At 35.2% G+C, this 27,651-nt stretch overlaps 3 protein-coding genes across 5 annotated transcripts; 2 read left to right on the forward strand and 1 right to left on the reverse strand.

Annotated features, from left to right (window-relative positions):
• The first annotated feature begins 1,925 nt into the window (after nt 1-1,925).
• On the forward strand, nt 1,926-9,261 carry LOC108992357. The gene is made up of 7 exons (XM_018966896.2): nt 1,926-2,428; nt 2,563-2,651; nt 2,762-2,900; nt 7,836-7,937; nt 8,088-8,210; nt 8,333-8,595; nt 8,750-9,261. The coding sequence occupies exons 1-7, from the start codon at nt 2,284-2,286 to the stop codon at nt 8,858-8,860; spliced, it is 972 nt and encodes a 323-aa protein (XP_018822441.1). The 5' UTR covers nt 1,926-2,283; the 3' UTR covers nt 8,861-9,261.
• Nucleotides 9,262-10,285: 1,024 nt separating this feature from the next.
• Nucleotides 10,286-13,242, forward strand: LOC108992367 (DPH4 homolog). Of its 3 annotated transcripts, none has more exons than XM_018966925.2 (3): nt 10,286-10,551; nt 11,270-11,453; nt 12,473-13,242. In XM_018966925.2, exon 3 carries the CDS (start codon nt 12,506-12,508, stop codon nt 13,055-13,057), a length of 552 nt encoding a protein of 183 aa, XP_018822470.1. In that variant the 5' UTR covers nt 10,286-10,551; nt 11,270-11,453; nt 12,473-12,505; the 3' UTR covers nt 13,058-13,242. The 3 variants fall into 3 exon arrangements, with proteins under 3 accessions (XP_018822470.1, XP_018822469.1, XP_018822468.1); XM_018966924.2 differs by having other exon boundaries at nt 10,364-10,551; nt 11,203-11,453; XM_018966923.2 differs by lacking the exon at nt 11,270-11,453 and having other exon boundaries at nt 10,364-10,551.
• Nucleotides 13,243-20,816: 7,574 nt separating this feature from the next.
• On the reverse strand, nt 20,817-23,677 carry LOC108992347 (succinate dehydrogenase subunit 5, mitochondrial-like). Its single transcript, XM_018966879.2, has 4 exons — nt 23,336-23,677; nt 22,202-22,512; nt 21,932-22,117; nt 20,817-21,128 (listed from the first exon to the last, which is right to left on the reverse strand). The coding sequence occupies exons 1-4, from the start codon at nt 23,517-23,519 to the stop codon at nt 21,072-21,074; spliced, it is 738 nt and encodes a 245-aa protein (XP_018822424.1). The 5' UTR covers nt 23,520-23,677; the 3' UTR covers nt 20,817-21,071.
• Nucleotides 23,678-27,651: the final 3,974 nt, after the last annotated feature.

Genomic DNA, 27,651 nt, shown 5'->3' on the forward strand with positions numbered 1-27,651 from the left:
GGCTTGAACTGGGATTGATGATGAACACCATAAGAACTGGTTTATTAATATTTATAGAGCTTTTTTTTAAGTGTCACAATATGTGACGCGACCCGTAAACTCAACACAAATACAACATGAAATTAATAGATTAAGTTTAATATTAATGAATTCGGATCAAAACGAATTAATTTGTTAAGATACTATTTATAAACTGATCTATAACAGATCAATTTGTTTAATACGAAATCAATCCGTTTTGATCCATTTATAATTTATTTCAAAATTAAAATTTTATTATTGCAAGTTGTAATATCGATATTTCTCAGTGTGCTTATGTTTTATTGTTGAGATTGTAACTTTAGACCTATACTCATATTTATTATTGCATAATTTGTAATATTTGTTTTATTATATGCTAAAATTTAAAAAATATTGATATATATTTTTTTAAGATATTATGGTTATTAATAAATATAAATTTTAATTTTTATGTGAAATTATATTAATCAGGTTAAATGTGTTATGCGTTTTAGTTCAACCCATTTATATGAAATAGACGAGTCTAAATGAGTCATGTCGTGTTAACATATTTCTAATTAATTGTTAAATGGGTTAAAACAGATGACACTACACGACCCGTTATCTAAATGAGTTAGATAATTATTTGAAAGTTTGACACGTTTAACTTAGCAGATTGGGTTCAAATTGATTTATATAATTAAATATTCATGACTTGACACGACATAAACACGATTAAAAAATACGATTTGATCCGCTATTTTTTTTTATATTGTGGTGGATTGTTAAAGGTATTTAATTTTATATATACTGTTTTATTGCAGAGTAGCAATGGTGTGAAAGACGAAAACTATGATTTCGATTTATAAAATAATAAAGATTTAAAATATTAATTTTGTAATTATATATATATATTTAAAAAATGATCATATTTTATTGGAAACATTCCTTGGGCCGTGGCTCCGATATTGGTTGGGGGATCATGATTGCAGATCCAAAGTGGTCCCCAATTTCCCTCTGTTCTTTTGTCAAGAATTTTCTAGTGCATGACAATTATGTTATTTCCATAATAAATGAGGGCAATAACATAATTTTATTATTCCTGTTGACCTAGGAGTGAACTTATAATAAAAACTCCAATTTAAAAGGTAAGTTGTTATGAATAGCGTATTTTACAAGTATTAAAAAAAGAATAGCTATTTTAGAAAAAGATTATAGTTTGAGGGTTTTTTAAACTACATTTTAAATAGATAATAATTAGGTAAGTTGGAATGGTTTCATTTATTTGGATCTCTTAAAGTTCACAAAATAAATTTTGATCATATTTGATTGTTTTATTTTTGAGGGATTCTACTCAGAAGTCTTACATTACACCGCTGTTGTTATTTTTCATCTTTTTATTTATTTTTTCACAATAGATGCGAGGTGTAAGATTGTTGAGTAGAATTTCTTTTTTCTTATTTTTATTTAGACACATAAGTGTGAGTTAATTTTGTATTTGTATTTATCAAAATTTAAGTTTGATTGGTTTATACATATATATATATATATATATATATATTTATGGTATATATTTTTATCTGGTTGTTTAGGAGTAAGTCTCGTATATATTTTTTTAAAGAATAATTCTTTTCATCAGTTATTATTCACTACTTTACATTTTATAAAAAATATTTCATACTTTATGAAAAAAAAAAAAAAACTGTCAGTTGTGAGATGTGGAAATGATTAATAACTGATATATAATAAAACTATTTTTTAAAAGATGAGATTCATCGTTAAAATGTGAGTTTTTTTTATATGAATTTTAGATTTATTCATCTTTGATAAAGAAGAAGCAAAATATTTTAAATAAATAAATTAAAAAAATTAAAAAAAAAAAGGGAAAGAAGAAGCTAAAATGCTCTCTGACATTCAGAAATTATACTAGAGTGCACACCGTTGCAGCTAAAAGGTTCGTGTCAATTATAAGGCTTAAAGCACACGATTAGCAGACAACAACACATTTACAGCACTGCACGGCATAAAGAAGCAATCAAAATCACCGCCCTTTTCACTCATATTTGCAGGAAGCAAAACAAGTTGGGGGGGTTTATCATCAATAAAACGAAGCAAAGTTCTTTGATTGATTATTGCGATCCGGTTTGATCTATCTATTATCTACCCTGAGGTGGACAGAAAAGGATCTCCTGTGCGAGCTAAATTGTTGTGAGAGACAGATACGGTGACAGAGAGATGGTGGAATGAGGGTGAGGAAGAAGAAGAAGGGAGGGAGAGAGGGATATGGCGCTGGGGAGAGTGAGGTGGGGTTGCTCGTACAGGAAAACCACTCTGGTCGTTTGCTCCATCAACATTGTAATCGCTCTTTACGTTCTTCGCTCTCTTTATTCTTCTCTCTACATCTACTCCGGTAACGTCTCGAGAAACAGTAAGTCTCTCTTTTTGTTTCCATCCTCTTCAGCTTTAAATAATTCTTGCTATTTTTGGCTCCGCCCACTTTCTGTTTTGGGGATTTTATGAAAAGCCGGTTCTAAAGTTTTATTTTTTAATTATTTTTTTCAGTTGTTAACTATACCCCGGATCAGATTAGGAAAATGGAAGAATCGATTCGGATTCGGAGAGCGTCCGAACCGTTGGAGCTTGTTAAATTGGTAAGATCTGTTTTAGGTATATGTATATATTTTGATCGGCATATTGAGCGTTAGTGTTGTTTGAGCTGTTTTGCCTTAGGGTTCCTGAAATTCGTTGTTATGGCCTATAGGTGAAGGAACTTAAGGAGGGGCTTTCTAGAGGAGAGGTTGTGGTCGAATTGTCACGCCCTTTAAAACAGAAGATCTCCGACGAGATTTTGAAGAGTTTGAAAAACTTGAATGTCAGTGCCAACGTCACTGAGCAGCGAGGTGGGTGCAACTTAATTCCTTCTAATGTGGGTCGGCTGATGGTAGTGAAGGGATTGATTTCACTAATTGTGCTCTGCGGTTGATAAATTTTTTTAAGACTAATGCTAGAGACTACACTGCTCTCCCATTGTTTAATAATAATTGGATGTATATATATAAACTTCAACCTTTCACCCTTATTTGCCATGACTCTCTATTAAATATGGCGGATTTCTTTGATTTGGCTGATACATTTTTTCCTGGATTTTGATCTTTATCTATAAAAAGAAATATTTTCCTTTTAACAATGATTGATCTGAGCTTATTAAATATTGCCACGCCAATAAACTGGGATAATGGTGGGATAGTTGTGCACTTTATAGCATTTTCCTTTTCCGAAACATTTAGTCAGTTATGTTTAAGATATGGCAGTTTGTTCTTTAAAGCATTAAGTTTCTTGAAGTCTCAGTAAAGCTTTTGTCCGATGTAATACTAGATTTTTTTTTTTATAAGTGTTATACTAGTTTTAGCTAAAATCTTAATCAACTAGGCCCTTTATATTTGCAATAAGTTACCTTTGTTCTGGACTTTTACGTTTGGCTTTTCTGTTCGATGTCTTGTTTTACTATCAACATATGATTATGCTTTCTGCTTCCAGTTCACATCTGTTTCTTGTTCTGATTTTTTAAGCTGAATCATTCCATATGTTCCAAACTAATAATTTAAGTGGGAAACTCCTTGCTGAGGGCCTGTGCAGCCCCGGGATTTGGGACTTTGCGGAACCAGGTGCCAATCAAAAAAAGAAAGCAGGGTGGGCTTGGGGAGGAGACCATGAAAGGGCTTTTTCAGTTCCATTAGGAATTAGTATATAACTAATGGTCTTGCTCTATCTGAGATAATAAATTCTTTGCTTCTACATCCTCTGAAACCTTACCTCATTACCATCACGCACATTTTACTAGCTAATGTGTAGTTCCATGATATGATTATGAGGTATTGTATACTGCAGAAGTTTTAGAGTAATTTGCTTTTGGCTGGGGATCATATTCTACTTGTATTTCGTCTGAGCTGTCTGTTTTACTCTTGAAGTCTAGTCATACCAAGTTCACTTTTATTCTTAAAATGTAAGCAAGATTGCATATGAATTAATGCTAGATTCAGCTTTACCTCTGTGTTCTACTAAGTTCCTCTTTTGTTGTTACCATATTTATCTTGGCCACCATAATCACAACCATCATTGCAGTTGTGAGGCCATTATTGTTGGCACCATTGGTCTTGACCCATCAATGCCATGATCACCTCTGTCACGGCGATTGGCTGACATGTATCTTTGAAATATTATACCACTATTATCATCTACCAATAAAAAAAATATGCGTACTGCAAATTTACTAAGGTCTACCACAATTCACCTAGAATTCACTTGCGACTTACTGCCTCCTTGAGACTGCTGTTGCTTTTACCAACAGTATATATAGATCTATTCAATACCATCACCACTAGAAACTACACTATCGCCAAATTAATAGTGTCATATTATTGCAACTGTTAGTATCACACCATTGCACCTCCTTGGAACTACTTATCTCATTGCCACTACATGACCTCCATTGCCAGCTCCATGGAGTTGGTTAGTAAACATATCCTTTGATAGGGAGTTTTAATAATTAGTTTCAGAACTTTTTTCTTCTTGATAGGGAGTTTTAATAATTAGTTTCAGAACTTTGGTGTACCAATTGTACTCTACAAGACAGGTTTCCTACACTTTTCGTGATTGCAAATGCTAAAGATGCCATGGTGGCGGAGGTAATGGAAGTTGTAGGTAGAAACATCCATTGGAATATCAATTTCTTTAGGGCAGCACATGACTGGGAGATGGGGAGTTTTATAGATTTTTATAGCCTTTTATACTCTTGTCGCCCAAATACCCAGCATACAGATGATTTGTGGTGGTGTCCAACAAGGAAAGGGGTCTTCACTGTTAGCTCCTTTTACAAGGTACTCACACAAGTTCCTGACAGACAATTTCCATGGAGAAAGCTCTGGTACAATAAGGCTTCTCTCAAAGCTTCTTTCTTTGTGTGGACAGCGGCTCTGGGGAAGATTCTTACTACGGATAATCTGAGAAAAAGAAGCATAATTATAGCAGACTGGTGTTGTATGTGTAAAAGAGGGGGTGAATCGGTGGATCATTTACTTTTACATTGCGAGGTAGCCAGGACTATTTGGAATGCGGTGTTTAACAGAATAGATCTAGCATGGGTTATGCCAGAAACTGTGATGGATGCTTTGGCCTGTTGGACCTCAATTCGAGAAGTGAGACAGATTAAAGCGGTTTGGAAGATGATTCCAAACTGTATTATGTGGTCCTTATGGCAGGAGCGCAATGAGAGGATTTTTGAAGACAAAGAGAGATCAATAGCGGAGCTAAAAATGTTATTTTTTAGGATCCTTTGTACTTGGGCTCATGCTGTGGACTTTAATGGCATGGAATTTCATGAGTTTCTAGTTTCTAATGTTCCCACCTAGTTAGGATGGGAGCAGTAGAACTTTTCTTTGTAATTGACACTTTTTTGGATGAATATATACTTATTTTACTTATCAAAAAAAAAAAAAACTTTTTTCTTCTTGATATAAGTAATAAAAGAAACTCAAATAAAAAATTATGAATTTGCTGCCCCCTAAATTCTCATCTAGAAGTAGCTGGACGTGGTGATTAGGTTTTCTTCTCTATCGGTAATAAAGCGTAAAAGGCACAATTCAAAGAATGGAACCTCCTTGCCGAGGGAAATTGACTTCTCTAGTAGAGTCTGGTTAGTAGGAGTTATGCCCAAAAGGCAGGTAGACCTTTTTGCAAATTGGAGAAGTTTATATGGCAGTCCCCAAATTGCAGCAGTGTGGAAGATGGCTCCCATATGTTTAAGGTGGTGTATTTGGAGGGAAGGGATGATAGAAGTTTTAAAGAATTTGAACTGACAATGGATGAACTTAAAAGCTTCTTCTTCAATACTTTGTTACATTGGGTAATTACTACAGATTTTTTTATTATAATTTCTATAGATTTTAACGGACGAAGCTTCCTTAATTTCCTTGTGGAACTGGGGAAAAAAAAAGAATGGAACCTTCTTACATTGTTTATACTGTTGTGCAAATGTTTTAGGCTGTGAGGTTAATAGATTGATTGTAAATGAAATAAGCAAGTTAGCTTTGCTGCTGAACTGCAATTTGTTTTTTTCATTCAATGGAAATGTGATTAATTTTGATGCCTAAGGCTGCCCTACTTTGTCTCTTTGACCAAGATGCTCAATAAAATATGGCCAAAAGGCTCTTTTTGAATTATGTTTGATCTATGAAAGATCCTACTGTGATATTGAACCTTAGAAAACTAGGCCTCGTTTGTTTTCGGAGATGAGATGATATTAAAGTTAAAAAGTTGAATAAAATATTGTTAGAGTATATTTTTTAATATTATTTTTGTTTTGGGATTTGAAAAAGTTGAATTGTTTATTTTATTTTGTATTGGAAATTAGGAAAGTTGTAATGATTAGATGAGATGAGATGAGATGTTTTCCCAAAACAAACGAGACCTAAGAGGGAGGCCTCGTGGAAAGTTGTGGTGGATTCTAAATCTGGTGTGCTTGGGGTGGATAATATTCTAATGAGGTACATGGGCTATATGGAGTGGGGTTATGGAAGAATATCTTAAGAGGATGGGGTGTTTTCTACTTAACTAGACTTGAGGTGGGTGGGTGATGGCTTTGTGACTAGATTCTGACATGATTTATGCTGTGGTGACAAAGCCCTCAAGTAAGCTTTTCCAAAGATAAATAATATCGCACATGCATAAGAAGCTTCTGTGGCTGATCTATTGGAATTCTGCAGTCGCTCCCTTCGGTGAAATGTTAATTTTTTCAGAGCACCCTAAGACTAGGAAGTTGATGCCTTCACAGAGTTCCTTAATCTCTTACACTGTACCAGATTACATCTTGGATGTATGAATAATATGCTTTGGACCCCTACCAAGAGAGTGAAATTCACTGTTAGTCTTTCTATAAGGTCCTTAACACCTCAGGATAGGAATCCATTCCCTTGGAGGAATATTTTTCAGACAAAGGGGCCTATGAGAGCCATTTCTTTTTGCCTGGACAGCCTCCTTTGGGAAAATTGTCATCATGGACAACCTAAGGAAGCATCACATCATTGTGACTGATTGGTGCTCCATGCGCAGAAAGAGTGGGGAATCTGTTGAGCACCTTTTACTCCATTGTGAGATTGCCTGTACATTGTGGAATGACATTTTTGGTAGGAAAAAATCTATTTATCATCATCTTCTCAACATCCCTTGACGTGACATTAAATGATAGGCCTACAAGTGAAACATAATAAATAGTCTCCAATCATTTAGTATCATATATGGGATGATGAGTAGCATTACTCTTTCGGTCGAGTTGGGTTGGCTTGATTTATGCCCAAGAGGATAGTAGACCTCTTCGCCAATTGGAGACGATTATATGGTAGCTCACAAGTTACAGCAGTCTGAAAGATGATCCCAGTTTGTTCAGTGTGGTATTTGGAGAGAAATGAATGGACATTTTGAGGACTGCGAGTAAGATGAGGAGCTTATAACCTTTTTTAAAAAATACTTTCTTCTTTTGGGTAGCTTCTATACATTGTATTGAGCTGATTCTCCTTTGGTTCTTTTTTTTTTTTTTTCCTTTCTCTTTTCCTATTTCTACTTAGGAGTTCCTCCTGTATACTGTCCTGTCCATGCACTTGGGCTGTCTTTTGCATTTCTAATAAAATCTTTGTTTACCTATAAGGAAAGGTCTTTGATTACCCATCTTTATCATTATGCAGTAAGCTAAAAAAGATCGTCCTTTAAATTCTTGCGTTGCTGTAGTTAGTAATTTGACTCTTTATTTGGCTTATTTTTGCATTGTTCTCTTGAACAAACAGAAGCAGTTGAAAGCTGGCGCAGAGAAAAACTAGAAGAAGCTAAGCGACGGTTAACCAATAAGGGAGGGACTTTGAATTCTACTATTCCACATGAGGAAGCCAGTATGGTCTTTGCTTTCATGGTTGTTTCTTTCGTGTTTGAGTCTGTTTGTATGCAGAAAACCTTTCAGATCACCATGCTCGAGTCTTTAAGGGATTCTAGTAAAATCATTGTTTTGACTGATGGCTAATTTCTGAAATGCATTTTTCCAGGGATGCTAGTCAGAGCCTTGGAGTCTGATTGGGCAGTGCTGTCAGAAGAAATTGGCCTTTGGATACCTGTTGAAGTCATTAACAAAGAACATGATGATAAACCCGAGGGTGAGGAAGAGTTAGGTAATTTATTTTCTCCCCCTCTCAACCCTGTCTCTTCTCTCTCTTGAAAAGCACTGTATATGATTTTGGTCTGGTGGAGATGTATAATAACGATCGCTGTGGTATATTTTTATTTTCTCCAGAGGATCAAATTTTACCGGGCAGGCCTGTTCCACCTGAATGCCATGCTGAACTTCATACAGATTATGGTGGTGCAGCTGTTAGATGGGGCCTTACCCACCATAAAGAAAGTGCAGCTGACTGCTGTCAAGCTTGCCTGGATCAGGCTAAACGTGCCAACCCTGCTGAAAAGAAATGTAATATATGGGTTTATTGTCCGTCTGAGGCAGGGTGCCACTCTCCAGATATCTATAAACACAAACATCAGGAATGCTGGTTGAAATACGTAAGTTCGAGCCTTCCTCTTCATTATGTTGGCACTCATCTTCTTAAATACCCCCCCTTTACTTATAAAAAAAAAAATCAAATTGTAGTATTTCCTCATTTACATTAAGTTTTCATCCCCATTCACATTATTGGTTTTGACTATCAAAATGCAGGCAGAAAAACCCAAAACAAATTTCAAGGAAAAGTATTCTGATTCATATAGAAATTCACACCCTACTGCCCCCTTTGTTGTACCATGGGTTTCTGGTGTTGTCAGTGCATGATTAGATTCGCCAACATTGCCCGGACGATCGGCACAGGATTGCGAGCTGCAGCTTGTATTATAACTTGAAAAGCACATGAAGCTAGCTACCTCCAAGTTCTTTGTGATCCGGTCCTTATTCTTTGTATTCTGAGAAAGAAAAAGGTATAAGAGATGAGGATAGGGATGGTGATGAACTACTTCCTTTTTTGTCAATCGATTTTTGTAACATTGGGTGTGGTTGTCTTGGTGCTGATGACTTTTTAAATCGAGAAGTCTGTTGCCAAGGCAAGGTGACAAATAGGTAGATGGCAAAAATGCTCTCTTTGTGGATTCAATGATCTGCAAAAACGATTCATTGTAGTTGGGAATGTGAACTGATTCTATCGAAATTATTCATTATTATGGGGTTGTGATTACTAAGGCACTTGTTAAAATGATTCATTTTAACAGATGATTACTGATGTATTAACAGGACTGATCTGATAAAGTTAAAAGTACATAAGAGTAAAAAACAGTTTACAACTAGAATATATGGAGAAGAGGAATACAATGCATTAGTCACTATTTACTTTTACACCTCACACTTATAGCTTTATTTATTTAATTATTTTTTTTATAGAATGTGGAATTTGGAGTAGTGAATAGTAACTGATGAGAAGAATTTTTCTACGGAGGAATCTATTCAAAAGGTAAATCACATGGATTATAGTGATAATAAATCCTAAAAGAAAATATGCTTCTTACATGTAAATGGGATACATGGATTGATGGGGTTAATTTTATTAAAAAAAAAAAAATTAGATTGTTTTGGAGGAACTTCCTTCAAACAAAAAACTTTCAATTGGATTTTTTTTTCATGTTTTCCTAGATTGATTCAATTAGAGACATGCTAATTTCCTTTGAAAATCATGCAAACAATCAGCAATGGTTAATATACATGCTAGGAGATAATAAAAATAGAAATTCCTTCTAATTGTTAGACAAAATTAGATGGTTCAATTCGTATAAAATATGAACATATTATGCGCAAAATAGCATCACTTCAATAAAAATAATTTTCAATTTTATAAGAGTACTGCTATTCTAAGGTCTTTATACCACACACTACTTAGATGACAGTTTGACTCGGAAGATAAAGTATAAAATCTGAATTTTACAAATCAAATCTTAATATTTAAATAATATAGATGATGTGCTCGACACACTGGCAATAACTCATATAAAACTATCTTAATTTTATTAATCTTGAATAAAAAAGTATGGTCTCATTTGTTTTCACAATTCCTTTCAACTCATCTCATCTAATCATTGCAATTTTTTTAAATTTACACACAAAATAAAATAAACAATTCCACATTTTCAAATTCTAAAATAAAAATAATATTAAAAATATATATTTTAATAATATTTTATTTAACTTTTAATTTTAATCACAATTCATTTCATTTTATTTCATCGTAAAAACAAATAACTCCTGAATCATTTCCGTTTGAAAAAATTCAAAGCCCTAAATCTACAGCGTGCGTACACCATTTACATTTACACCCACCCACAGCCACGCCCGCTCTGCTTTTTCTCGTCGCGGCAGCAAGTCGCTCGTCCGCGTCCGCGACGACATCACTGTAAATCTGGTATCTTCCGCATGCGGCATCGTCTAGGAATTCGAAAACTCTGACGCTCAGGGAACCTTCTTTCGCGTCGGTACCGCAGGTACGGCACCGGAAATTGCCCCATAGCCTCTGGATTTTGGTCTTTTAGGATTTTGTAACGGGGGGGAGTTCCAGTTCTTAGCTAGAATTGTACTCGCTTGGGGTTTGGGTTATTGCGGAATTAGTACTTGGAATGCTGAGAGTTTGATTATTGGAGCGTTGTCTGTAAAATTTCTTATTGTTCGCTATTTTGGATTTTAACTCTTTCGGGCTATTTTGAATTCGAAACCTGGAAGGCCTTCTTTCTTATTGTTGGCTATATTAGTTCTGCTTTACTATCAGTAAATTTTTTTTCTCATTCATGTTAATGATCAATGAAAAAAGGATCTTTGGAATATTATTATGGTGTTCTTCTTCTCTATGAAAGGCGTTTTTGATTGTTTCTGCTAATTTCATCTTCAATTTCTATCTTATTCCTTACTACTAATTACTTCCTGTATTATAGTGAATGCTTTTATTAAAGATCAATATATGAAAAGCGGGTTTCTAGGATTGGAAGGAAACTATGTTTACGGCAGCTTTCTTCTACTCCTTTGCTTGATGTCCTGTTTAACTGAGTTTCTGTCCTTGCATTAGATAATTCTAGGGATATATTGTGTTAGACATTGAGATACGTTGTGGATGCAACATTTAGAATCTTTCTTCTGCGCAGATTGGTGACTTTAAGTGCCAGGGTTCGCATCTGTGTAAACTAGCTTAAAGGACTTTGTATGTATCAGGATTAATTAAAGCCTCTATCTAGGCCCACTTTTTCCCCATAAGCAAGTCATGCTTAAGCAATGCGAGCATTTATACATTGAAGGGCTAGGAAATGTGCAAATTGATAGCGAAGTCTCATGAGTAATCATCACACCAGCAGATGGCTGCAAACTACCTCACATAAGTTGTGCCTTCAATTCTTAGGTATTCACATCTTTCTTGACCGTAGAATAATTCGCACAAAGCTATGTTAGGCATTTGGATTTGTGGTTTGGCTATTTTGGATATTGAGACTCCAATTTTAAGAATGAGCACTTAAGATCCTCCCCCCCCAAATTTTTGAATTATGTTAAAAAACTGTCTTTAAACTAAAGAAATATGAAAAAAAACAATTATTCCCTCAAATGAAAAAGCAAAAAGTGGCTGGAGAGCCACTGTTCATGGTGGGTGACGGGCAGAGTGGAATTTCTGCTGTTCTGTTCACACCCCATGGGGGGCGAGATGAGTGGTGATGGAGGATCCCCCCCCTTTGCCAGTTGCCCACCATGAACAGTGGCTCTCTAGCCCCCCTTTCCTTGTGTTTCTTTTTTTATTTGAGGTTATAAATTTCATTTAATATATTTATGTTTACTTTTTTTCGTGGATGTTTAAAAACTTTTAGGATGCTTTTAAAATTAGAATTTAACCTCCCTGAGTACTTGTGTTGCGCCTTTGTGCTTATGAATAAAGATTTTTTACTTGTAAAAAATATTCAAGATTTGGAGTCTTGAAAACTTTTTAAAAATGGGGTCTTAAACCCAAAAAAGGGTAACACTACTGAGGGTGTATGGCACATGTCCTAAATACTATCACATGGTTGCCATTTTTTTGTGATAAATATTTGTTTTTTGGGGGAGGAGGGAGGGTGAGGTTAATATGGTTCATAAAAAAAATTTCCTTTTATGAATTCTTACTGTGAATCAAAACAAATTTTGTTAAACTGGTTGATGGCTAAAGCATGAGCAAATGGAAGTGGTTGGGGAGACTTTGGTGATTAGAATGGTTTTAGTAGATACCCATCTCTCTTCTACAGAAATCCTTCTTTCACCAAGCAGTGCAGAAATTTGTAATTCAGCCACTCCTGTTAGTGCTTGATCCTGAAACCATTTGCAATACTTTGGTTCTTAATATCAAGTTTTATCATTTAAGTACCCTTGTGTAAAATATTTTCATTGATTTTGCAGTGGGAGATATCTGATAGCAAGCAACTTCCTATCATGCTTCTTGGTGTGAAAGCCATTGTAGAAACCCACTACAATATTTTATCTGTTAAGGAAGATGCAAGCTATGAAGAAATTCGTACAAGCTACCGTTCTGCCATCCTTAATTCCCATCCAGATAAGTTGCAGAAGACGTCGGAGACATCTGATCCCGACCAGGAGTCGACGGAAAGATTTTTGAAGGTACAGAGAGCTTGGGAAGTCCTCAGCAATTTGAGGTCACGGGCAGTTTATGATGGTGAGTTGCGAGATTTGAGACAGGATGCTGTAGCTGCAGATGATGTCAGCTTGGAGGATATGATGGTTGGAGATTCCGGAGATGCATTGGAGCTCTTTTATCAGTGTCGATGTGGTGATTACTTCTCTGTTGATTCTCTGGAGTTGGGAAAAATGGGATATGTATTGTTGAGAGAGGGGAATAAGATTTCTTTGCAGACCCCAGATGCTTCACCGGCATCGGTGGTTCTTCCATGCGGGTCTTGTTCATTGAAAGTTCGGCTATTGATTAACTCGGATATTTTCATTTCAATCGACGATAGTTTGGCTTGATTGTGCCGTTGTCGTGAAAAGGCTTAGATTTGACCATAGCTCCTCATCCTAGTGCTTGAATTCCATGTCATAATATCTTTCTTGCCTAATGTCTTCCAGGCAGTCAGTTGGAGCTGTGGAGGAAGACGCTATAAAACTGCAGCTGTGAACTGTGAAGAAAACAATGAAAACAGAGATGAACAAAATATGCATCATGTGATACACAAAACGATCCTTGAGAACTCAATTTAACTTTGAATTGGCTTAGACCTTTTTAAATTTGTATTTTTTTTCCCCTTCAAATGGCACAATTGTGATCAACTTGTTCAATGGCAATTAGTAATGAGATAACAAAAATATTATTTTTCGTTTTTAAATTTTGTCATCCAAAGTCACAATAATTGATGTTTATTTTTTAATTAGTTTTTCATTTAATTAGATTTATAAAATCATTTAAAATATACTACTAAACCTGCTCATTTGGATAATGAGATAGATAAGTTGATATAGTTTATGAATAGTAATGAAATTATTAATTAAAATTAGATAAGATGAGATGAGATGAAGTTCATCTCACTCAATATAATTCAACATAAATAATATATAAATCTAATGACTCGATAGAAGCTTGGTAAAAAGGTAAATTTTAAAAGGGTCTTTCAGGACAAAACACCAATGACCAGGATGTAACAAGTGAATGTTGTAGAAGCTTCCCTCATGAATTTAAGGAACCTTGGAGTAGGGGTGGCAATATGTGATACGACCCGTTAACCCAACTTCCCTCATAACGGGTTTGTGTTTAGTCTTAACGAGTTCGGGTCAAAACGGGTTGACCCGTTAAGACACGATTGTTTAACAGGTCGATAACAGGTCAACCCGTTTTGACCCGTTATAATATGACCTGTTAAGAAAGTTAAAGTTACAATTATACCCTTATACCTAAAAGAAAAATTGTTGAAATTTTAATTTCGATATTTTATTGTTTGGATTGTAATTTTAGACTTGTAGTTAGTTTTATATTTTTTTTATAGATATTGTGATTTTACCATTTATATAAAATTATGCTAAAAGTAACCAGGTCAAACAGGTTAATTTCATGTTTGTTCAACCCATTTACATAAACTGGTCAAAACGGGTTGACATGACACGACTCGTTATGTTAATATGGGTCGTGTTAGGGTTTGAAGTTTTAACATGATAAACTTTACAGGTTAGGTTAGGGTTGACCCATATAGTATAATATACATACCTTGACACGATACAGACACGACCCGTCAACACAATTTGACTCCCATACTTTGGAGGATGCCTTGTCGCCTACTACTAATTGCCAAGGTTTATCTCATTTTCTTCTAATCAAACTTAGATTAAAATTAAACTGGACATTACAAAAGGTGATGGGGGAATTTGGAGTGTAAAAAAAATATCAGTTGAACCAAATTAGGTTCGGTCCGATTTGTAATAGGTCTGGTGCGGTACCGATTCTTAAGAATCGAAACCAATCCTAAACCGGTGTAGTATCAATTTTCATATTTTGAAAATCGGTTTAAACCAAACTGGACCGATATATATATATTTAGTTTTTTTATATTATATATAATTTTTTATATTATATGTTAAATTGTTAATTAATATAACATAAAATTCTAATCTTATTATTCGTGTCTATTAATCTTATAATATAAAATTAACATAACATTAATGTAAGTTAGACACTACTTATACTAGTATAATTAGACATTAATAATATTATTTTAATCTAATTATTCAAGTTTATTAATCTCACAAAAAAGTTAGACACTAGTATAATTGAACATTAATAAATTAGCAATTGTTAATAATAAATGCTAAATTCTAACAATTAAGTTTAGTATTGAAAAAATTATAGTATTAAACTTATATAGTGTCACACGTATAAACGGTAAACCGGAAAACGAGACTGGACCGGATCGAAATCGGAAAAATCAAAATTTTTGATTTCGGTGATGAATTGGTCTATATCGGTTCTTAAGTTTCCAAAATCGGTGTAAACCAGTTCGATTTTAAATTTTGTCCAAAACCAAACCGAACCGGACTGGTTACACCTCTACCAACAACCCTTTATAGAAAGAAATATGCTTTAGTCATAAAAGAGATCCCACATAAGTAATTTTTTAAACTAATGTGGTTTGATGTGATACATCTTAGTGTAAAACTACTTTTATTGTAAAGTAGATCTAAGTCACATTAATTTATGGACTTACTTTTGTAAGATTACTTTTATAGAATCTCTTTGTGGCTGTAGCACAATAAAATATATGGGCAATGGGAGCAATTAATTAGACCCAGATCCATGTTTCTATGCTTGAAGGGATCGCTGAAACAAGGGTTTTGTAATCCAACTGGTGGACTCGTTGAATGCTATCAGAAAAGAATGCCAAAGACAGTATATTCTGGAATTCATTTGTATTTCCTCATTATATATTTACATAGTGTTGATTCCCTTTTATAGACACCATATACGGGTGTACAATGTAAGTGGGGAATAAGGCACAGAGGATAAAAGTTGTTACACCAGCTATCAAAAGTAACAAAGTACAATAACAGAATACAACGGGAAGAACTATTCTTGAACATTCTTGAAGATTCATTTTTCTGAGATGATTCTGCCAGGTCACCAACTGAGTTATTTTTCTTGTGGTGGGTTGATATGCCCCCGCGAGTCCACTGCGGTATCAAGCACAGTGAGACTCGTTTTGAGTGAGAGGAATTTGTCTGCTACCAGAGGTTTAGTAAATATGTCAACCAATTGGTCTTTACTACTGCAGAAGGAAACTCAAAGTGTTTTGGCAGCGACTCTATTTTGCACAAAGTGGAAATCAATATCCATATGCTTAGTCTGAGAGTGATATACTGGGTTGTCAGTCAAATATGTGGCACCCAAGTTATCACACCACAAAATAGGAGATTGGGACAGTGTAAAACCAAGTTCTTTGATGAGGGTCTGCATCCATATTAATTCGATAGTAGTGTTTGCTAATGCTTTGTATTCGGCCTCAGTGCTTGATTGCGCAACAATTTGCTATTTGCGGGAACTCCAGGAAATGAGATGGTGACCCAAAAAGATGCAAAACCCTCCTGTGGACCTCCTATCATCTGGGCAGCCAGCCCAGTCTGCATCCGAGTATGCATGAAGGAAGAATTTTGATTTGTAGGGAAAGAGAAGACCATGATTTAGGGACTGTTTGAGGTAACGTAGGATGCGTTTTACTGCTGTCCAATGGCTGAGTTTTGGGTCATGCATGAACTGGTAGACCTTATTGACGGAGTAGGATATGTCTGGTCTGGTTAATGAAAGGTACTGCAAACTACCTACTACACTTCGGAAAAGGGTGACATTATCAAAAGAAGGAGAGTCAAATTTGGACAATTTTGTAAATGCTAACATGGCTTCGAGCATGTTAGTTCTCTTGAGAATATTAGTAATGTATTTCTTTTGAGAGAGATGTATTCCATCAGACAAGTAAGTTCCAAACCCAGAAAATAGGATAAATGACCCAAATCAAATGCAGGAAAAACATTTCTGAGTGTAGTGATTAGAGTGTCAACAACAGAGGAGGAGGAAGAGGTAATTACCATATCGTTGACATAGACGAGAATGAAAATGCAGAGACCATTGTGGTGGAGAATGAACAAGGATGAGTCTCCTTGTGAAGCGGAAAAACCATAGTTGACAAGCTGGGAACTTAATCTCGTGAACCATGCTCGAGGTGACAGTTTGAGTCCGTAAATTGCTTTGTTGAGTTTACAGACATGATCAGGTCACTGTGAGTCAACGAATCTGGGAGGCTGTTGCATGAACACGGTCTCGGTGAGATTGCCGTGGAGAAATGCGTTTTGGATGTCGATTGGTCGGAGAACCTAGCCATGGGAGATTGCAATTGAGAGTACCAGTCGAATGGTGGATGGTTTGACAACGGGACTGAACGTCTCCGTGTAGTCGATGCCGGGTTGTTGATGAAACCCCTTTGCAACAAGCCTTGCCTTCTTCCGTTCTATTGAGACATCGGCATGTAACTTGGTCCTAAAGACCCACATGCAACCAACTAGGTTAGAAGCACAAGAAGATGGAACAAGAGTCCATGTATTGGTCTGAACTAGAGCATCGTATTCTCTGGTCATGGCTTGGCGCCATTCGGAGAACTTAGAAGCCATGGAGAAGGACGAGAGTTCATCTGGAATGATTATGGTGGAGATGAGACATCTTCGAGTAGGGTAGGGAACTGTACCATCAGTTAATTGGCGCGGTTTGGATGAATTAGTTTGAGATCGAGTTATGATTTGGGAATGGGGAGGAACGATGATGGAGTGAGATGGCGCACTTGGGTTTAAATCAGATGAAGACGACGAGGAAGATTCTGATAGAGGGAGGTTGGGCTATGTGAGGGAGGACTTTGTGAATTAGAGTTGGCTACGGGCTGGGCTGAGGACGTTTGATTTTGAGGAATTGAACGGAGAGGTGAATCTTGACTATGAATGGATGAAGATGTGGGAAGAGAGGATGGACCTGGGCCAAGGATTGATTTAGGAAAAATGGGAAGGGAGACCTTTCGCAGAATGGGATGTGAAGGAGGAGTAAATGACAGTGAAGAATATGGAAATGTATGTTCATCAAATGTGAAATCACGTGATATATACAAACGATTTGTGTGGACATCAAGATACTTGTACCCTTTGTGGGAAGGGCTGTACCCAAGGACGAGACATGGAAATGATCAGAATTGTAGTTTGTGACGGTTGTAAGGTCGTAGATTGGGCCAACACAAGCATCTAAAAATTTATAGAAATGAACAATCCGATGGTTTGTGATTAACCATAAAATATGAGGATTTATTTTGGAGAACTTGGGTTGGAAGAAGGTTAATTAGATAAGTGGCTATTTCAAAGGCGTCACTCCAAAAGGATAAGGGAAGTGATGCTTGAGAGAGAATTGTGAGTCCTGTTTTGACAATGTTGGTGTCTACATTCGACAAGCTCATTTTGTTGATGAGTATGAGGACACGAAAAGTGATGAGAAATACCAAGTGATTTGCACAAGGATGTTAGGGGGCGAAATTCATCCCCAGCATCAGTTTGGATTGAAATAATTTTATTTGTGAAGAAATGCTCGGCAAATTTTATAAAGGATGTAAATACATGCAATACATTAGATTTCAATTTAATTGGGAAACACCAAGTGAACCGGGTAAAATGATCAACTATTGATAGGTAATAAGAAAATCCATTTCTTGAAAGTATAGGGGCCAGGCCCCATACATCAGCCTAGAGAAGTTCTAAGGGCCTTGTTGTTCGTGTTGAACTTGTGAGAAAGGGAAGCTGTTGAGCTTTGCCTAATGGACAGTCAGGACATGAGAAACGAGCACTTGGGAAAAAAGGCAAACAATTGGTGTTCAAGATGCTGGAGACGATATCAAGGAAATGGTGATCCAGGCGCCTATGCCACTGACTGAGAGGAGCCTTTTCGCCGATATGAGTGAATGGTGGAAGTGACGAAGATGGAGAAGGGAATTAATAGAGGCCATCATGCAGAGGGCCGCTGATGAGGAGTGTCCCTATCATCTTGTCCTTTACCAGGAAATGAGTAGAGTGAAATTCAAAGAAACAAGAGTTATTAGTGCAAAATTGTGAAACAGAAACAAGATTTTTGGTAATGGAAGAGACATGCAACAATTTATGAAGATGAAAAGAAGAAAAATGAGTTCGAAGAGAAGAGTCACCAATGTTACTGATGTGTAAGCCATTTCTGTTGCCTACTCGTTTTTGGTCAGTTCCACCATAGGATTCAGATGAGAGATTAAGATTGAAGAGGTCATGGGTAATATGATGGGTGGAAGCAGAATCAGGATACCAGGTGGAGTCAGGAATGGTTGTAGGAGCAGTGTAATTTGCAGCGAAGGAGCGTGGGGCTTCATATTGATATGCATGGTCAAAGCGATAGTGACACTAAAGGGCAATGTGGCCAGGTTTATTGCAAACCTGGCATGTGGGGCGGTTCGAATTATAGGTTGATGTGTTTGGGTTGGGTGAGTGAGGGGAAACACGACTCCTATTTGGAGAGAATCGGTTTCGTCCTCGGCTGAAACGACCTCCACGAGATGGGAACCTGCCTTGTTGGTCACGAGGACTGCCAGAGGTAAGATTTGTTGAGGGCTCAAAAGGATTGGCGGAAGAGCTGGAGCTGGTATGAGAGAGGTGAGACGTACGACCTTCATGGATAAGAAGAAGATGATAAAGTTCATGGGCATTGATGGGGTCTAATCGAGTGGTTATGGATGTGATAAAGGGCTCATAGGAGGGACCAAGTCCATTTAGGAGATATGTTATGAATTCTTTATCTGAAATGGGATTTCCAATGGCAGCTAGAGTATCAGAGAGCATGCGCACTTTACTGAAAAATTCAGAGATGGACTGATCTCCACAAGATAGGTTTGTGAGCTGGAATCTTACTTGAAATTCTTTGGCCTGAGAATGAGAGCTGAACATGGACTCAAGAGTGAGCCATAATTCACGAGACGTGGCTACGGTAACAACATGGCTAATGATTGATTTGGTAAGGGAGGAGAAGAGGATGCTAAGTATGAATTGATATGTTTTTCTCCAGGTAAGGTATTTGGGATTGGATTTCGAGGTAGACTCTGAAGAGGTAGTGAGTGTAGCAGAAGGGACACGTTGTGACCCATTGATGTAGGAGAAAGAGGTCTTGGCCTCTAAGGTAGGTGGAGATTTGGACTTTCCACAACAAATAATTGTTTGGATTGAGCTTTATGGTGACTATATGGGAGAAGGAAGTTGAGAAAGAGGTGGGAGGAGCAGATTGTTCTGTAGCTTTTGAAGCCATGAAGATAAAACAGATCAAGAGACTACTAGTTAGCAGCTCTGATACCATATCATAAAAGAATGTCAAAGACAGTATATTCTAAAATTCATTTGTATTTCCTCATTATATATTTACACAGTGTTGATTCCCTTTTATAGACACCATGTACGAGTGTACAATGTAAGTGGAGAATAAGGCACAGAAGATAAAAGTTGTTACACCAGCTGTCAAAAGTAACAGAATACAATAACAGAATACAACGGGAAGAACTATTCTTGAACATTCTTGAAGATTCCTTTTTCTGAGATGATTCTGCCAAGTCACCAACTGAGTTATTTTTCTTGTGGTGGGTTGATAAATGCAGTTGTGATTTACATCCACAACTACACCCGAAAAGGGACATTACAATAATATATTGAAGAATTGTTTTTTTATTTTTTTTATAAGTAATAATGTATTGAAGAATTGTCAAAGAATTTGAGCTCAATCCCTGTATGTGTGTTTTCGGGTTATTTAGCATTTCTGTATGAGTCCTGAAATTAGTGATTGTAATTTGTGTGTAGGGTTGCTAGGGCTTGTGCCTCATAAATTGCGCTAACACGTTCGGGGGTTACCCTGTTCAAGCCCTAGTTTTCTGATCATACATAGCCACATGAATGGACTAACCAATGCTTTGTCGAAGACTGATAAACAACTTGTGCCAAAAGTAGTGTTGTTATTGAGTTTGTTGCACCGGGCAGCCAGAACACAGACCTTTTGTGATGTATTACAGATGAAACACACGTGTATATATCAAGGATAAATTGAACGTTTCAAACAATTGCAGAGCTAATTTCTCTCTCTCTCTCTCTCTCTCTCTCTCTCCCCCCTACTGTCATGCACTAAACGTTCTGCAAGTTTTGACCAACTTTGTCAGCAGAAGCATAAATGGAAGAGGTCAGGCAGACATTGACATTTCTTTAGCAAGAGACAGAACTGAAAGCACCACCATTACAAACACGATACCACATTGTTCCTTTCATTTTACTTGACAAACATAACTCTTATTTAACTGCCTCTAACGTCGACCATTAATGGCTTTTAAGGAGAGAATACAACACCAGCCTGTTTCCATTGTGAAAAACATTATCCTAAGCACAATTCTGGCAATTAACATTGAACTTCCCAAAAACTATGGATCTAAGCTCTATGCTCAACATATGATCCAGAGAGTCCTGAAGTTCCAAGAACTGTGATCTGCCAAAAAAATAATAAAAAAGAAACAATTTTTGTTAGGATTAATCCACATCACCAGGAAAACACTTGATTTTTGCCCATAATGAATGACATAAATATTTGTTAACGAGAATATACACTCATTGCACGTAGGATATTTGCAGTGCCACATCATAAAGATTCTGAAAGAGACACTTCAGGGCTTATGCATAATTTATTCCACGGGTAATAATTTTCTCAGATAAGGGGAAGGGGGTGTTTAGAGGTTAAGTTTATAGTTATTCTTCAAACAGTCTGATCTTTAGCCACTAGTTCTCCTAGGTGGTCCACGTAGTAAGGAATCAATTTCACATATACTACAGGTCAGCAAAGGACTATAATTTAAGATTACAATGGCTTGACTAGAGCTTTCATCCTCATTTTTGTATCCATTTCTCAAAAATCACAAAGATACATATATTTGTATATTTCGAAAATTACAAACTAGGCCAGATGCTGAAGGTATGAAGCTTCTGATGGCATACTGAACCATTAAATAAGTTCCATAGGTATGCAAGTCCAGAGACTATGGTGGACATTCTGACTAAAAGAGTTCAGTAAGCTCTAAAAGGTAGAGGGTGAAAACATTTGCCACGGTAAGAATCTTTTGTATCTGCTTCGTTAAGAAGGGAAAATTTTTAAGTCAAATAGCACACCGGTCCCCTAGAATTTCTAAAACTGATGTCGTTCTTAACCCTGTTACATTCATAGTGTATATGTCTATGGTGGACATTAACTAAAAGAGTTCAGTAAGGCTCTAAAAGGCTGAGGGTGAAAGTTATTACCTTTCCCCACTCAGAATCAAGTCCACTGCATCTCATCTTTAAATGTATCATCTTTGTTCCCAACTCTGTCTCCACTTTCTTCCGCAAATAGGTCTCATCGGGCCCAAATGCATCCAAATAAGAGGTGTAGCGGTTGTAAACTGTTTGAAGCGCATTCTTAAGCTCATCTGACAAGGGCTTTACATCCTACAGAAGATTTGAGATCATCAAACTACAAGAACAGAACAGACAGAAGAATAGCAGGTCAATTGTGTATATAGTTTACAATACCTCACCACTCATTCCAATTGAGTCATCAATTTCCATCTTCAAAGTTACAAGAATACCACCAAATTCCTCAGCTGCTTCGGCCGCACGGAAAACATTTTCCACGACCTCCTTGCCAGCTGTGTCATCAGTGCTTTTAGACAATGCAGCCTTCACATCATGGACGACAGAGTTGGGAAGCTCATCCCAACTGGCAGCCAATAAATCCTTGAAGACACCGTGAAGCTCCGGGTCTTTTATGACCGGCATATGAGTTACACCTTCACTATAGAACCGCTTGCTTCTGATGGCTATCGAAACAGAAGACAAGCAACCTGTGGATTTTCCCTATGAGTAACAAGTTCAGAACGTAAAATGCATGTCAACGTTATAACAATCAAATAATATGCCTATTGAGACCAGCTAAAAGCTAACCCACTTTGCCAACTGTGGGAACATACCGCTGCTCAGATGTCCACATGCTGAATAGATACAAGCAACACTCAGACCAAATTACTCACATCTCATTAAACTCTGCATGAATAATTTTTTGATGGGTATACTACGCATTAAGTATTGTCCTAACAGCCCAAAGAATACAAACTATAACCATTCATCGAGCAAATTTCGTCACAGAATATGAGTATTATAAACTCTCGGCCAAGTTAATTTCACGGAACTTTCACAGGGCATGTCCCAGCACTTGCCTATGATTACATGCACTGGAGAACTTTTATGGTACACTCTTCACATAGAAATGTGCACACGTGCCCACGGACGAAAATATATAGTGTCACACTCTTATTGCAAGCCTTCTGTACCTCTTGCGGTTTCTGGAAAAAAAAAAAATTTGGTTTTGAGGAGCAACTTCTTGCAGCTCCACAAGCTACCACAGAAATAAAACCGGGCACCTGACTGCGCCGCCGTGCAGTGAGGAGACCAGTAACGGTCATTAACGAGCTTGAAGAATGAAAAATGAACCAACCGAAACGGTAACAAAATCGCAGGAAACGGAAGCGAAGAAGAAAGAGATCGGCCGCGCAATCCTAGGGCAAACTTTGTAATTTAAATAATCGATTTCAGCCGGGACAAAAAAATTCAAAAAGTCGGACATGATTCTTCATAGGGGAAAGTAAAAATCAAGAATGATAAAAGTACCGGAGAGGGGGAGGTTGAGAGAGCCGGAGGGAGACGGAGATGCGAGACTGAAGAGGCTTCGAGTAGCGACGTGAGTGTTGAGGTGGTGGCGGCGGAGGAGCAAGGTGTGGGTGACGGAGGTGAGACGGTAAGATCTGGAGCAAAGAGACCGGTATAGCGATCTCAGAGCCAACGCCTTATCCATTTTTAGCTCCCTCACTCTGAAGAAGAAGGAGAAGAAGGTGACGGACAAGAAGAGAGAAGAATTAGCAAAGCGTGAAGTGACAGAACGCAGAGAGCTTTGTGTCTTTCGCTAAGCGTGCCGAGCGAAGCGTGTCTTTCGCAAGTGTTTTCTGTGTTTCTTTCGAGGGTATGTCTTGAGATGCAAATTTTATATTTTGTTTTGATGTTTAAAATATTATGTTTTTGTATTATTATATTAAAATTTATAAAATTGAATTAAAATTTAAAAAAATTAAATTATTTATTATAATTTATATAAAGATTTAAAAAAAGTATAATAATGAGATAAAATGAGAATTTTATATTTCATCCCACCTCCAACCTACCCTACAACATTTTGTATGGAAAAAATGCTAGATATTCTGCTGGGTCTAGCAATCGTATTTTCATGTGTTTTTCAAAGATTTTTTTTATATACATTTTTTAATAATTTTAAATATTTAAAAAAATAAAAAAATAATAATATTATTAAAAAATATTTTTTTAATTACGAAGTAAAATAAAAAATCATAAAAAATATTTTTTATAATTTTTTATTTTATTAAGTATTTTTAATGATTTTTTTTTTATTTTTTGATTAAGAAAGTATTTTTTTAATTATGTTCTAAATTTATTTTATTTTTTAAAAATATTTAAAAGTATTAAAAATTCTATATAAAAAATAACTTGAAAAAAAATGTATGTAAAATAATACTACACCCCAACGGAAGCTCTCAATGGAAACTGTAGCATTATCCTTCTTTTAATATTACTCATCATTTTTTAATGTTTCTCGTCATCTTAAATTTTATTTTATTTTTATTATTTTATGATATCATTTTAAATAATTAAAAATTATTTATTATATTTTATTTATAAACTTATTATTTAACATCACATCAAACGATGATAAGATGACGATGATGAAAAAAAAAAACATTTACTCTTGTTAAAACAAACAAAAGATAGATACGCTTCATTTATTCCAATCTTACTTGGAACCAAACCATTTTTTATTAAAAAAATAAAATAATAAAAAATATAAACATAAAATAATAAAAAGAATTAAAAATTTTATTTTTTATATTTTTAAAAGTTATATTTTTAATAAACTATGTGTCACATCAATACCATAAAATGAACTATAGACGACACAACAGCAATCCTTTTCTTTTGATAAATATTTTCTGTATTTTTTATTCAATAGAGTTTTCTCTGAATTGGAGCTTTCCTCCCCAGTATTTAAAATATTATCTCGTATTATTTTAACCACGTGAAAATTATATATTTCTTTAATCAAGGAATACATGATAACTTTTTTAAATTAGCTTTTAAAAAAATAATATACAAATCTGACATAATCCTTTTATAAAAAAAAAAATTCATTAGAATAAAGTAATTTTTTTTTTTATAATAGAATCTATAATTTTTAAAAAAGGTTTGAGCGAGGCTCATATATTTTGAATCCGTACAAATTATTAATCTTTAAAAAAATACGTACATGTTTGGTACTTAATAGAATTACTATAAAAAAAATTCTATACACTATACTACCATTCCATTAAGTATGATGTGTCATATTTATCATCATTAAATTATTATTTATTGCATGCTTCTTTATCATTTAATGGTGATTAATGTGCCACAAACTACTTAGGCCTCGTTTGTTTTGGGAAAACATCTCATCTCATCTCATCTAATCATTACAACTTTCTTAACTTCTAATACAAAATAAAATAAATAATTCAACTTTTTCAAATCTAAAAACAAAAATAATATTAAAAAATATACTCTAACAATATTTTATTAAACTTTTTAACTTTAATCTCATCTCATCTCTGAAAACAAACGAGATAGTATGATCAAAATAGAATGTGAGTGTGGTATATAGAATTACTCGTTGTGATAAATTGGTCCTTTGGTAGAGAATCCAAAAGCACAAGATATAGAACTGGTATCGCCAGCTATAATCCTAACTTTGGAGCAGATATCCCTAAGCTAATATAAAACAAACAATCCTGATTTCTAACATTGTTAAGAAGAACCACCCATGACCATTTTGCAATGCATATAAGAAGCCAGATTTCAAAACTATCCCTTCAATCAAATCCTTTTTTCCAGTCCCATAGCTTTAGGAAGCAAGCACAGAAGGAAAATTGCAAAAACTGAAAACAGAATGAAAGGGGAAAAAAAAAAACCCCACTAATTTGGGTAAAGACAACAAATCAAATAAATAATAATCCATGCAAACTGAAAAAAACAACAGATCAAGGAATTGAGTTTCCTAAAAATCAAGAAGATAAGGACTTTTGGCAACAAAAAAAAAAAAATAATAATTCCCAAAACGCCAGTAAGAAAATAAACAAACTAAAACACATAACACATTGATTAAATAAACACCCATAAAAAAAGAGTGATATATATGAAACTTATTCAAAGCCAAAGAGAACAAAGAAAAAAAATATGAAACTTGTCCAACCCAATTACATGGCTTAATGCAGCCGGTTCGTTTGGTTCCTCAACTCCTCTTAGCACATCTAAACTCGAACTCATTAATTAATAAATGAATGAGTTGATAAATATAAAATATAAATCAAATATTAACTGAAAAGAGCTTGACTTATCCTACCCTACCACGCTTTTTTAATATACAAATTTCACTTTCAATCTTTTGTGAATCTTTCTTTTCTCTTTTACTATATATTCGATCACATGCTTATGATTAATTTTTATCGAATTAACTTGGGCTTGACCCATATAACCTATTTCAATCTATTTAACTCACTACAATTCATTTAACCTGTTTTATATAAATTGGTTGAGTTAACCCATGATATATTTATTTTTTAATCTAATTAATATAATTTCATATATAATACAAAAATAACTACATATAAATAATTCACAATTACAATTGACTTCATAATAAAGTATTTTATTATCAATATTCAAACCAATAATATAGAAGAAAACTAATATTTTTATAAAATAAAATTACATATTAACAAAAAAAAGTTTAATAGTTTGAGATATAACCTAGTCAAATACTAATATTAATATTACATATTGCCAACAACAACAACAAAAATACATAAAAGACTAAACATTTATAAAATTTAAATATAGAATTTGTTTGTGCTATACGGGTTAATGATTGAGGGTTTCGTGGGTTGACCTGCAATTAACTCATTTTTTAACTGTATCTTATTGGGTCAATTCATTTTGATTCAAACACAGTTATATCGAACACAATTAATCTACTTATTTTATATCATATTCGTGTTAGATATTGCACAGATTGTGTCATATATAATTTTACATGCAGATATGTCACTCACTTTTCTCATTAATTGAATTTTGTAATTAACTTGATATCTTTTTAGTTAAAAACGGATGCATGGTAGGCTGCGGGAGGTGGCTCCCTATTGGAGTAGAGCCATTCGAATCACTGAATGTAGAAACAATTAAGAACACATAAATTAGAGTAGATTGGAATTGATTGAAAATGACAAAGCATATGTTATACGGCGGCTCAAAGGTGTCGATGGCTACCAGGGGGTTAGAAGCAGCATTTGGGCGGTGGCATGAAAAGGGAGGCAATGGGCTTCTCCTAATCTTTTTCCATTAAGTCCAATAAACATGAGTCTATGTTAATTGTTCAAGAGTCTGAGCTTGGCCCATAGTAGTTATTGTGAGCCCATCTATAAGGGACGTCTGTCTGTTATTTCCATTATTGTGCTACTAGGTAGTTTTATCTTTATTACAAGTTAGTTACAACTTTACAGCATAAAGAGTTTATGTATGGAGGATTTTTCGGTATACAAAAAATATCAATAGAAATGGAATTCATTTTCCTTTATCTCTGGAGGCTCTCACCCTCAAAGTGAGTTATTTTTCCTTATTTTCCATCAGGCGTATAACAGTATAGTACAAATTATTAAAGTAGTCATGCAGAAAAAAAAAAATTTAATTGGTAGCAATCGCAATCTAAGTTGACCATTAGATATCAGTCACTTTCAAAGTCCAAGTCCAGAGATCAACATGATAAGTCAATTGTCTCGTGCAATTCCAGAATATTAGTTGAACTAATTAGAATCAAATTTCTTTGAGTTTTT

Source organism: Juglans regia, chromosome 15 (assembly GCF_001411555.2).
Source record: "Juglans regia cultivar Chandler chromosome 15, Walnut 2.0, whole genome shotgun sequence".
In the NCBI taxonomy this organism is placed as follows: domain Eukaryota; kingdom Viridiplantae; phylum Streptophyta; class Magnoliopsida; order Fagales; family Juglandaceae; genus Juglans; species Juglans regia.

Excerpts from the sequence above, each read along its gene's own strand:
- LOC108992347 (XM_018966879.2), bottom strand. The coding sequence starts at position 23,519 with ATGGATAAGGCGTTGGCTCTGAGATCGCTATACCGGTCTCTTTGCTCC. Across the intron at positions 22,118-22,201 it reads CAATTGGAATGAGTGGTGAG|GATGTAAAGCCCTTGTCAGA; the intron begins GTATTGTAAACT and ends AATCTTCTGTAG. Across the intron at positions 21,129-21,931 it reads TTGATTCTGAGTGGGGAAAG|ATCACAGTTCTTGGAACTTC; the intron begins GTAATAACTTTC and ends TTTTTTTGGCAG.
- LOC108992367 (XM_018966925.2), top strand. The coding sequence starts at position 12,506 with ATGCTTCTTGGTGTGAAAGCCATTGTAGAAACCCACTACAATATTTTA.
- LOC108992357 (XM_018966896.2), top strand. The coding sequence starts at position 2,284 with ATGGCGCTGGGGAGAGTGAGGTGGGGTTGCTCGTACAGGAAAACCACT. Across the intron at positions 8,211-8,332 it reads CGAGGGTGAGGAAGAGTTAG|AGGATCAAATTTTACCGGGC; the intron begins GTAATTTATTTT and ends TATTTTCTCCAG. Across the intron at positions 8,596-8,749 it reads AGGAATGCTGGTTGAAATAC|GCAGAAAAACCCAAAACAAA; the intron begins GTAAGTTCGAGC and ends ATCAAAATGCAG.